The 12,859-nt window shown below is 33.3% G+C and overlaps 1 protein-coding gene across 1 annotated transcript; it reads left to right on the forward strand.

Annotated features, from left to right (window-relative positions):
* Nucleotides 1–12,127: 12,127 nt before the first annotated feature.
* On the forward strand, nt 12,128–12,592 carry LOC112026724 (uncharacterized). The gene has a single exon (XM_024059405.1). The coding sequence runs from the start codon at nt 12,128–12,130 to the stop codon at nt 12,590–12,592; it is 465 nt and encodes a 154-aa protein (XP_023915173.1).
* The last annotated feature ends 267 nt before the right edge of the window (nt 12,593–12,859 follow it).

Below are 12,859 nucleotides of genomic sequence, written 5' to 3' on the forward strand. Positions count from 1 at the left end.
ACCTCAACCATGAGTCTGGAAATACATAACAATGAAAAAAGAATTGATGGATGTGGGAAAGGAGTTGTTTATTGTTGAAGCAAAATTAATCGTTGTTTGGGTATTAAGAAATAGGAAAACTTTACTAAACTGAGATCAATTTAATTGTGTAGCTTTTTAGTTGAGGTTGAGTTTCTCAATAGTCTAGGAAGGAGAAATTTGTTTCATGTTCCTCAATTTCCTTGGCAACCAAAGGGATGGTAATAAATGCCATGAGGAAATATGATTCTGTAATGGATATGCATACTGGTGAACTCGCTTAAATTACATTACATTTTTCAAATTTTTTTACATAGTTAATAGTTTTGAGGTTTGATCACTAAAACTTTTTTGTTTTTCGGGTGTTGTTTTAGCCTGTTGCAATTCATAATATTAAGTATGCTTTTGGGGTGCATGAGCATTCAGCATCAGGGATTTTTGAAGTAGAACTAAAGCATTGTCCTGGTTCCACATTTAGGAAATCAATAGAAGATATAAAAGTTTTTTACATGAAAAAAGATGTAAAAGTTAGGTTTTAATTTTTACAAAACCTAGCTTTTTGATCTTCTTTTTTCTTGATTCTTTAGTTTTTTTATGTTTTGAGAGGAAAGAGACATAAAAGGGTAATAAAAATATAAATTTACCCATGTTTTTAATAGAGGTGGGTAACAGAAGACAAACAGAGCTAACCTCAGGTGAGTAAAGTGCTAAGTTTTAAACCACAGGTAGGCAAAGTGTTTTTCAGGCAAATCACAGGTGGGCAAAGTGTAATTTCCCCTATATTCTATATTTCTATTCCTATCTTTTGTTTTGGTTGGATAAGGATGATGGTTAACAGGATTTAAGCTAGCACTCCTTAATTGCTCTCAATACACCCTAGTACTATGCATCTTCAAGAACCAAAGGAGTAATGCTACATTTAAAATAATTTCACAATAAATTTTAGGTACTAAGTTGTTATTAATAAGTAAGAAAGTGATGTCAGTGATGAACCCAAATTAAAACCAATAACAACTTACCACTTAAAATTTGTTATGAATTTAGGCATTACCCAAAACCGAGTTTACACCACATTTGAAGGGTGAACTCCTCCCCACTAGACACTAGAAAAACACCTCTTATTGCTTCACAAGTCACAAGTGCCAATCTCAAATGTGAGTTCAATAATAAGTTGGCAAAAATGCACTTTTGGTCCCTACATTTTGGGTCAATTCTCATTTTGGTCCCAAAATTGATTTTGCTACTAATGTAGTTCCTAAAAAAAGAAAATCGATTCTATTTTGGTTTCTGCCATCAAGTCACTAACAGAAACCTCTAATGTGACAGACGGAATACCCTACTTGCTAATGTAATGCTGACGTGACGCTACTGTGGCCATTAAAACATTATTAAAAAAATTATTCGGCATTTTTTAAATGCCACATTAGCATTTTAATTTTTTTTTAAAGCCATGTCAGAAAACTTAAAAAAAAAATAATTAAAAAAAACTTAAATCTAATTTAATTAAAAAATTTAATTATAAAAAATTTCTTAATGTTCTTCTTGTTCTTCAACTTGTTCTTCATTTCACAACTTGTTCTTCATATTCTTCCTAAATCAAACCCAGCAACCAAGAACTCAAACCCAAATCACTAGGACATAAATGAGAACAAGAAGAAAAATCCCAAATTCAACACCTCAGAGATCATCAAACCCAACACCATCAGATCTACTACAAATCAAGACCATCAAATTCTTCGTGTTCTTCCCCAAATTCCAACACAATCAACATCAAATTCTCAGCAAATCAAACCCATAAACCCAGTTAACAAACTAACACAGATCAAGAAACCAGTTGCAACAAACCCAGATCAACACAATCAAACATAATCAAACCCAGATCAAACCCAGGCCAACACAATTAAACCCAATTCCTGCCACCACTAACTGACACAATCAAACCACCACCACCTCGCCAATAAAAAACATTTCTCCATAACATGAACTTCAGCTCAAAAACCCACAAAAATTCCAGAACGTGACCACCATTGCCACCGAAAAAGTCACTAAACCCACTGATCAGTCAACAAACCCACGCCAACAAAGTCACCAAACCCACTACCATCATCATTGATCAAACAAGAGAGAGGAAGAGGGATTTCACAATCATCAAAGGACTGAGACGGAGGCCGAGACTAGCGAGCTCCATTGTGGCTGAGACAGTGACCAAGACAAAGGCCGAGATTGGGACGGAGGCCGAGATTAAGCTCCATTCTCTTTAAACCACCGTTGGCCCCCTTCCTTTGGATCTGCTCCAAACCACCGGCGTCATCTCTCCCCCCCCCCCCTCAAATTGCGTCCTTAAAAATCTAAATATAGAAAGTCAAGAAATAGTCTAACCTACTATAATATGGACAAAGTTTAGCTACAAAATTAGTTGTAGTCTTAAACTACAACCTTAGTCAATATCTTTTTATTGGAGGTGAATTTTTACAAATTTACTATTGGATTACATTTTCTTCTTATATCCTCCATACTTACAAAATTTTTAGAAAATTAAAAATTAATAGTTATGTCATCGATTAATTAGTTAAATTGCAAGTTTTTGTAATTTAAAATTATTCATAGAATATAATTAAAAGATCTCATAGTAAATAATAGGCTAAAATCCAAAACTTACCTTCTAAGTTTTACCATTTTTCATTTCAATCATTTAAGTTTGAGTTTTGTCATTTTAGTCCTCTAAATTTCATTCATTTCCAATTAAGTCTTTCGTTAATGTGTTGTTAGTTTATGCCGTTAACTTTTATTTTTTTATATTTAATTTTTATATTTTCATTTATTTATTAATTAAAAAATATAATAATAATAATAATAATTAAATTAAATTAAATTAAAAAAAAAAAAAAAAAAAATCAAGGAGACAAGTTAGCGACAAAGTGAATGACAATTGACAAAAGAACTGGCAGACTCCTCAAAATGACCCTCCAAATGCCTTTTCGACCTTCGTTACGGTTAGGTGTAGCCGTGTAAGTCACTCTCTCTATCTATCATAGTGAAGCATAATTGATTTTCACTTTGCAGAATTGACGAATGGAAAGACCCATCTGAGGAAGCACTTGTTGGCAGCCGAATCTGAAGCACTTGAAGAAGAAGAGGAGGCCTCAAGTCTCCAATCTTGTCGCGGGCGACAGAGGCAGCGTGTTCCGGCTGGCGAAGAAGACGAACAGAGTAAGATCTTCAAAGCCTTAGCGTAGGCCTTTTCTTTGGCTTCTCTAGACGACGTCGTTTCAGCCTTCCGCCAAGCCAACGACGATCCTAACAAAGCCGCTGGGATATTAGCCATGAGCTCGGGTTACAATGCGGATGACCCGTCCACGAGCTCGGGTCCGAGCTCCAGAGAAGGATCAGATCAAAGCTGCGACGCTGCTAAGCTTGGGAGGTCATCAAATCGATTTGGTGAGGATAAGGATGAAGTTTCAGCGGAGACTTTGTCGAGGCAGTATTGCAGGCCTCTTCCTCTCCCTCTTTCCCCTCTCGATCTCTCGCTCTCTCTCTTTTCCTCTCTTTCTCATTCTTGGTTTCCCAGAATTTTCAAATAATCGGCTTTTTTTAATTAACATTTTTATAAAATAAAAAATATATATAAGTTAACGGCAGAACTAACGGTATATTAACAGAAGACTTTAATTGGAGATGAATGGAATTTAAAGTACTGAAATGATAAAACTCGAATTTATAAGACTGAAATGAAAAATGATGAAACTTAAAAGGATAAATTTTGTATTTTTGCCTAAATAATATATAATTGACACAAGATTTAATATGTATATTAAGAATGTAAAGAGCATACAATTCGATGGTTAAATTTTTAAAATATGTAGTAATGTTAATAATATTGAGTAAGGTTATAAATTTTGTAGCTAAATTTTGTCATTATAATATTGTTACCAAATATAAACATAAAAATAAAAAGAAAAAAGAGAGAAAATTTTCTAGAAAATATTTTTTGAAAATTGTTAATGTCCAAATAAACGGAGCAACGATCTCTTGGACTTGCCTATCATCCTTGTATTTTGTGTTATCTTGGAAGTCCAACTTCTATCCACCCCAACACACGCAATATTTTGGACTCTTTATTGAGTTTATTCTACATATCCATCTCTTCAGAGGAAAAAATCACTTTGGGAAATTACCAAACTGGCATCTTATTCAGCATTGAGGAGAAATTACCCAATTGGCCCATTTCACCATGTTCCCCGTCATCTTCAACACTAAAGCTAGGCCCTTTGATCTGCTCTATGGATATTGGGTTGGGTTGGGTTGAGTTGTCCCATTTCTAGAGGCTTGTCTTGGGCCGTCTAACAGTAATCAGATTGGTAGCTTTTGGAAATGAGATTACCCGGCTTGTTTCCAAAACGTTTACCACCACCATTTTGTCAAGGTCCATCATCATTACGGTGACCCTCTGATAGGCCTCATAGAAATTGGACCTTTATGATTATTCTCCCTTCCTCAATGGGCCTATACCATAACGGTTAAGTGTCCTGCAAACCAAATCCGATAATGTAATGATGATAAACTTATTACGCGAAAATGTATTTTTGGTCTCTACATTTTAAATTAATTCTCATTTTAGTTTTAAAATTGATTTTGCTACTAATGTAGTCCCTAATAAAAGAAAATCGATTCTATTTTGGTTCCTACTGTCAGCCCACTAACAGAAACCTTTTACGTGATAGACGGAATACTCTACTTGCTGACGTGGTGCTGACGTAACGCTGATGTGGCCATTAAAACATTATTAAAAAAATTATTTGGCATTTTTTAAATGCTAGCTCAACATTTTAATTAATAAAAAATTAAAACAAAAAAATTTTAATTCCTCAAATTTAATTTTAATTTAAAAAAATAAAAAACAAACAAAAATTCTACTTTTTTAGTTTTAAACGATTTTTTATTAATCTAATTAAAGTAATTAGAAAAAAAATATCATTAGATCATTTTAGTTTTAAGTATATTTACTTTTCTTTAAGTGAGTTAGTCAAAAGCATCAAACAATTTTTTATTTATTTATTATCAGACCATTTTAAACCATGATTTGAGTTTAGAGAGAGCTCTACCAAAAAAAAAAAAGAGTTGAGAGAGACAGAGAGAGGGTGGGGNTAAATTAAAAAAAAAAAAAAAAAAAATCAAGGAGACAAGTTAGCGACAAAGTGAATGACAATTGACAAAAGAACTGGCAGACTCCTCAAAATGACCCTCCAAATGCCTTTTCGACCTTCGTTACGGTTAGGTGTAGCCGTGTAAGTCACTCTCTCTATCTATCATAGTGAAGCATAATTGATTTTCACTTTGCAGAATTGACGAATGGAAAGACCCATCTGAGGAAGCACTTGTTGGCAGCCGAATCTGAAGCACTTGAAGAAGAAGAGGAGGCCTCAAGTCTCCAATCTTGTCGCGGGCGACAGAGGCAGCGTGTTCCGGCTGGCGAAGAAGACGAACAGAGTAAGATCTTCAAAGCCTTAGCGTAGGCCTTTTCTTTGGCTTCTCTAGACGACGTCGTTTCAGCCTTCCGCCAAGCCAACGACGATCCTAACAAAGCCGCTGGGATATTAGCCATGAGCTCGGGTTACAATGCGGATGACCCGTCCACGAGCTCGGGTCCGAGCTCCAGAGAAGGATCAGATCAAAGCTGCGACGCTGCTAAGCTTGGGAGGTCATCAAATCGATTTGGTGAGGATAAGGATGAAGTTTCAGCGGAGACTTTGTCGAGGCAGTATTGCAGGCCTCTTCCTCTCCCTCTTTCCCCTCTCGATCTCTCGCTCTCTCTCTTTTCCTCTCTTTCTCATTCTTGGTTTCCCAGAATTTTCAAATAATCGGCTTTTTTTAATTAACATTTTTATAAAATAAAAAATATATATAAGTTAACGGCAGAACTAACGGTATATTAACAGAAGACTTTAATTGGAGATGAATGGAATTTAAAGTACTGAAATGATAAAACTCGAATTTATAAGACTGAAATGAAAAATGATGAAACTTAAAAGGATAATTTTGTATTTTTGCCTAAATAATATATAATTGACACAAGATTTAATATGTATATTAAGAATGTAAAGAGCATACAATTCGATGGTTAAATTTTTAAAATATGTAGTAATGTTAATAATATTGAGTAAGGTTATAAATTTTGTAGCTAAATTTTTGTCATTATAATATTGTTACCAAATATAAACATAAAAATAAAAAGAAAAAAGAGAGAAAATTTTCTAGAAAATATTTTTTGAAAATTGTTAATGTCCAAATAAACGGAGCAACGATCTCTTGGACTTGCCTATCATCCTTGTATTTTGTGTTATCTTGGAAGTCCAACTTCTATCCACCCCCAACACACGCAATATTTTGGACTCTTTATTGAGTTTATTCTACATATCCATCTCTTCAGAGGAAAAAATCACTTTGGGAAATTACCAAACTGGCATCTTATTCAGCATTGAGGAGAAATTACCCAATTGGCCCATTTCACCATGTTCCCCGTCATCTTCAACACTAAAGCTAGGCCCTTTGATCTGCTCTATGGATATTGGGTTGGGTTGGGTTTTTTTTTTTTTTTTTTTTTTAATTTAATTTAATTTAATTATTATTATTATTATTATATTTTTTTAATTAATAAATAAATGAAAATATAAAAATTAAATATAAAAAAATAAAAGTTAACGGCATAAACTAACAACACATTAACGAAAGACTTAATTGGAAATGAATGAAATTTAGAGGACTAAAATGACAAAACTCAAACTTAAATGATTGAAATGAAAAATGGTAAAACTTAGAAGGTAAGTTTTGGATTTTAGCCTATTATTTACTATGAGATCTTTTAATTATATTCTATGAATAATTTTAAATTACAAAAACTTGCAATTTAACTAATTAATCGATGACATAACTATTAATTTTTAATTTTCTAAAAATTTTGTAAGTATGGAGGATATAAGAAGAAAATGTAATCCAATAGTAAATTTGTAAAAATTCACCTCCAATAAAAAGATATTGACTAAGGTTGTAGTTTAAGACTACAACTAATTTTGTAGCTAAACTTTGTCCATATTATAGTAGGTTAGACTATTTCTTGACTTTCTATATTTAGATTTTTAAGGACGCAATTTGAATTCTTAGCCCAAAGGATGAATGAACTTAGGCCCAAAAAGGCCAATACAATGAATTTGTAAAGTGTGGGTTGGAAGATTGGACTTTAATGAATTGGACATTAAGTAAAGTGGATTCAGATGATAAGAAAATGAAGATAAACTAGTTTAATCTAAAGAAAATCGTTCTCGGCAAAATTCGAGGGGATTAGTTCTTATATATTTCTCTTAAGTTTGATTACAAATTCAGTCCTTAATTGCTATAGTGTTTTGCTCTCAATTTCTCGATCTCCTCCTCTTTAGGCCTCCCTTCTAATTTATACTACGTCTCCCCTTTCATCTCTATTCTCCACGTGGACAACAAATTGCTTGCGTTGATCCTTGTTCCATCAGCACCCTTCTAAAGTCTTTGGGGGTAGCTGTAAGGCTGAAAAGTACTGTTCAGACATCACTTCCTTATTAATGCGGCCAGAGAGTTAGTTACAGAGCATTCAATGTGATGGTAGCAGCTTTCTCTTAGATATTTCTTAGCTCCCATATGTCATGTACGTTTACAGTGCATATCCTTATCAATAGAACTTCCTGGTACGTCATCCTAGATGATAGGACACACATTTTGATCTTTGCTTCGTTTAGCCAAGGGGATATTCCTTCTCGAACCACCTCTCCTAGCCTTTATAGTCATAACTTGCTTATGAAGCTCACAGTCTTACGTCTTCCTTATTACGGATCTATCCACTACGGATCTATTCTCGGACCATTGAGCTTCCTTGGATAAGGCCCAAGGCCCAATATATATTTGGGCCCCTTGTCCCTACAAGTTTCATGTGAAATAGAGTTGTTTTAGTCATTTAGCTTCATGTGAAATAAGGGTTGTCTTTCAGAAAATTTTAGTGGAAAGTAAGTAACTCCATCTCATGTCAAACTAAATAAGGGAAGTTAAGAAATAGTTTTCCTTTTACCAAATTTTTTTATACTACCAAATATAGGAAAATATGAAAAACAATCTTCAAATAAAATTTTTCGTTAAAACAAATGAAAACTATTTCTTGACTTTCTTTATTTATCTTCATGTGAAATAGAGTTATTTTACTTATTTGGCTTCGCGTGAAATAAAAGTTGTTTTTCATAAAATTTTAGTAGAAAGTAACTCCATCTTATATCAAACTAAATAAAGAAAGCTAAAAAATATTTTTCATTTGACCAAAATTTTTTATACTACCAAATATAGGACATCTCAAGGGGAGTTAAAAAATAGTTTTCCTTTGACCAAATTTTTTTATACTACCAAATATAGGAAAATATGAAAAATTATCTTCAAATAAAGTTTTTCATTAAAACAAACGAAAACTATTTCTTGACTTTCTTTATTTAGTTTCATGTGAAATAGAGTTGTTTTACTTATTTGGCTTCGCATGAAATAAGAATTGTCTTTTAGAAAATTTTAGTGGAAAGTAATTCCATCTCATGTCAAATTAAATAAGGGAAGTTAATAAATGGTTTTCCTTTGGTAAAATTTTTTTTATACTACCAAATATAGGAAAATATGAAAAACTATCTTCAAATAAATTTTTTCATCAAAACAAACAAAAATTATTTCTTGACATTCTTTATTTAGTTTCATGTGAAATAGAGTTGTTTTACTTATTTGGCTTCACGTGAAATAAGAGTTTTTAAAAAAAAAAAAAAAAATAGTGGAAAGTAACTTCATCTCATGTCAAACTAAATAAGAGAAGTTAAGAAATAGTTAAGAAATATTTTTCCTTTGACCAACATTTTTTATACTACCAAATATAGGAAAATATGAAAAACTATCTTAAATTAAATTTTTTTATTAAAACAAAAGAAGCGTTAGAGATACAATATCCTAGGAGCTTAGGAGTGATATATCTTCAGAATTATTTGTGCCTTAAAAAAGGGGAAGCTAAAAAATAGTTTTCCTCTAACCAAATTTTTTTATACTACTAAATACAGGAAAATATGAAAAATTACCTTCAAATAAAGTTTTTCATTAAAACAAACGAAAACTATTTCTATTTCTGGACTTTCTTTATTTAGTTTCATTTGAAATAGAGTTGTTTACTTATTTGGCTTCGCGTGAAATAAGAGTTGTTTTTTAGATAATTGTAGTGGAAAGTAACTCCATCTCATGTCAAACTAAATAAGGGAAGTTAAGAAATAATTAAGAAATATTTTTCCTTTGACCAAATTTTTTTATACTACCAAATTTAGGAAAATATGAAAAACTATCTTCAAATAAAGTTTTTCATTAAAACAAAAGAAGCATTAGAGATACAATAACCGAGGGGCTTAGAGGTGATATATCTTTAGAATTATTTGTGTCTTAGATGGACAAAGATGGGGCTTGGTAGATGACGTTGAATTTGGGCTAGAAGCAAGCCTTGTTTACTTGTAGAAAAAAGTTAAACTTTAATACTATTTATGTGTGTTTTTAATTAGCAGTTTGTCTAGCTTTTTACTAAAAATATTGTAGATAAAATATAAAAAACTAGATAAAATAAATAGATAACTCATATAAATCCGCAAAATAATAAAAAATATAAGCATAAACTGACTTATAAATGCATCTTAAACAAACACACACAAAAAATTATCAAAAACTATATTTATTTATGAGAAGTACTATGCATAAGCTACTGAACTGTGGAATACCAAACGAATATGTAATAAGATAGAGGAAGTTCCTTATTTATTAGTATAAATCTTTGTCCATGTTTGTCCTTGACTCCTTGGTAGTCGTAAACTCGTACATCCAAAGGGTCATTCTGATAATAATCATGCACTATACATAATGCTATGATCTAACAAAAATATAAATCCATAAAAAATTCAAGCTAAGTGGAGAAGATTTTTTAGATTTTAATAGCGGAGAAGTTATGCTTTTAGACTTTTAATATATTACTAGTTTATAACCCACATAACACATGAGTATCTCTCTCTCTCTCTCTCTCTCTCTCTCTCTCTCTCTGTCTATATATAAATCCATATATATATATATATATAGATAGAGAGAGAGAGGGAGGTTAGATTCAAGTTATATCTAATGTTAAGTAATGTTATATTACTAACTATATCCATATCATTAATCAATTGTTTAAATTTAAGTTTTTGTATTTTAAAATAATGCATAAAATTTTAGTTTATAGATTAAATGGTAAATAACATCTAATTGAATTGAAAATTGGCACAAATGTTAAAAACATATAGAACATGCAATTCAACGATAAGGTTTTTAAAATATGAATTCTATAATAAGTTATTGAGTGGTATAATATTACTTAGAGTTACACTAGGAACTTGAAACCAACTCATATATATACCATATATATATATATATATTGAAAATCCCACATTTGAATTACATGTTTTAAATGTTCTTAATATTCATGTCAATTGGATGTTATTTACCATTTAATCCATACACTCATCTTTTATGCATTATTCTAAACTACAAAAGTGTAAATTTAAACAATTAATTAATGACATGACTATCAATCATTGATCACCTTGAAATTTTGAAAGCATGGAGAATATATGAATACAATATAATCTAACGTTGGATTTGTCAAAATTCGCATCCAATTAAAAAATATTTAGTAGTATAACAGGTAGGGGTGATAGGCCCAATAGTATATATTGGGCCAGGGGCTTGGTCTAAGGATGCCTAGTAGTTCGAGGACGGGTAAACGTTATTATGGAAGTCGGCATTAATGAATAAAGAAAAGGGTCTGGTTATGATAGTCCAAGAAGGTGGTCCGAGGAGGGATGCTTTCTCGGTTGAGCAAAGCAGAGGTCAGAAGGTGCGATCTGCCATCCAGAAATAATATTTCAGGAGATTCTATTGATAATAATATATATCATGAAAGTACAGGACAAACGAAAGTTATGGAATATCTAAAGAAAAGTTATGAAATATCTAAGAGAAAGCTGCTACCATCGCATTAAATGCTCTGTAGCTAACTCTCTGGCCGCATTAATGAAGAAGTGATACCTAAACAGTAATTTTCAGCCTTACAACTACTCCCAAAAACATCAAGAAGGTGCTAATGGGACAAAGATCAACACCAGCAATCTAATATACACGTGGAGGGTGGAGATGAATAAAGGAAGATAGTATAAAATAGAAAGAAGACCCTGAGGGGAAGGGATCAGAGAATTAAGAGAAAAACATTGTAGGATCAAGAACTGGACTTGTAACCAAATTCAAAAGAGATATATACAAGCACCGATCTCCTCAGATTGTGCTAAGGACGATTTTCTTTGAATAAAACTAGTTTATCTTTGCTTTCTTATCATCTGGGCAAACTAAAATTGTTGTCTAACTCATTAAAGTCTAGTTTTCTAATTCATTCTCTACAAATTCATTGTATTGGGCTTTTTGGACCTAAATCCTTTAACTCTTGGGCTAAGGGATCAAATCTTGCCCTTAAAATTGGCATCGTTTGTGGGAATTACTTGAGCTTTATTGAGTTCAACGTCTAACTATGGTAGGTTCAGGGCCAAACTGGGAGTAATCTATTGGTTCCCAACATCAGGATCAGTTCCTCAACCTTGAGCGAAGGAGGGACCGGGAGTTTAGCGTGCATACCACGCACACTAGGTGAAGTCAGTCTGGAGGTGGAAGTCACCTCTCTCATGAAGAGAATACTAGGAGCATGCAACTGGAGATTAACCGTTTGCAAAGAATGTTACGCCGTGAGCAATGTACCCTTTCGAGTACTAACCCCTCTTCTGACGATGATAGTGATAATAGTTATCGCCCTAGGTCCAGGACTCCTCCCAATGAGTCCTTTTCATGTGATTAGGATCATCATTATAGGCGAAGAAGGGAGAGTCTGCATTGCTAAGGCCTGGACAATGACACTATGGGCAGGGCTTTGAATTAGATTTCTAAGTCACCTTTTACCCGTAGGATTGAAAGTGGAAAACTTCATCGGCGGTTTACTCAGCCAACATTCACCATGTACAACAGCAAGACGGACCCAATAGAGCACATTAATCACTTCAACCAGAGGATTGTTCACTCTAAGAATGAAGCCTTGATGTGCAAAGTGTTCTCATCCAGTCTGGGGCCTGTGGCAATGAGATGGTTTGATGGTTTGAGGGAGGTATCTATTAGCTCCTTCAAGGAGCTCACTAGGGCATTTAGGGCCTGGTTTGTGACTTGTAGTAAGGTTCCTTGGCCCTTAGACTCCCTGTTATCTATGACCATACGAGAAAGGGGGACCTTGAAAACATACTCAGATAGATACTGGGAGATATTCAATGAGTTTGATGGGGACTTTGATGATGTGGCCATAAGGACTTTTAAGGTCGGCCTACCTACAGAGCATGATTTGAGAAAGTCGTTGACCAAAAAGTCTATACGGAGTGTGCGTCGGCTCATGGACTGTATTAACGAGCATAAACGAGTCGAGGAAGACTAGCAGCAAGGGAAAGGGAAGGCTAAAGTTATCTCTCAGGATATGAGGGATTTTAGGTCCGACAGATACAACAATAACTGGCCCTTAAGAGATTTTGCTTGGCAATCTAGGTCTGCTTCTACTCGGGTGGTTGGCACGGTATTTTGGAAACCAATGCATCAAGTCTTGGAAAGGATTAAAAATGAGTCATACTTTAAATGAAAAAATAAGATGGGAGGAGACCCTATGAAGTGCAGCCAAAGCCTTCATTGCTAATACCACTAAAAGCGA

The sequence above is a fragment of the Quercus suber genome, unplaced genomic scaffold (genome assembly GCF_002906115.3).
Source record: "Quercus suber isolate HL8 unplaced genomic scaffold, Cork oak 2.0 scaffold_278, whole genome shotgun sequence".
NCBI classification, from domain to species: Eukaryota; Viridiplantae; Streptophyta; class Magnoliopsida; order Fagales; family Fagaceae; genus Quercus; species Quercus suber.

Coding starts and splice junctions, on each gene's coding strand:
- LOC112026724 (XM_024059405.1), top strand. CDS start 12,128: ATGTACAACAGCAAGACGGACCCAATAGAGCACATTAATCACTTCAAC.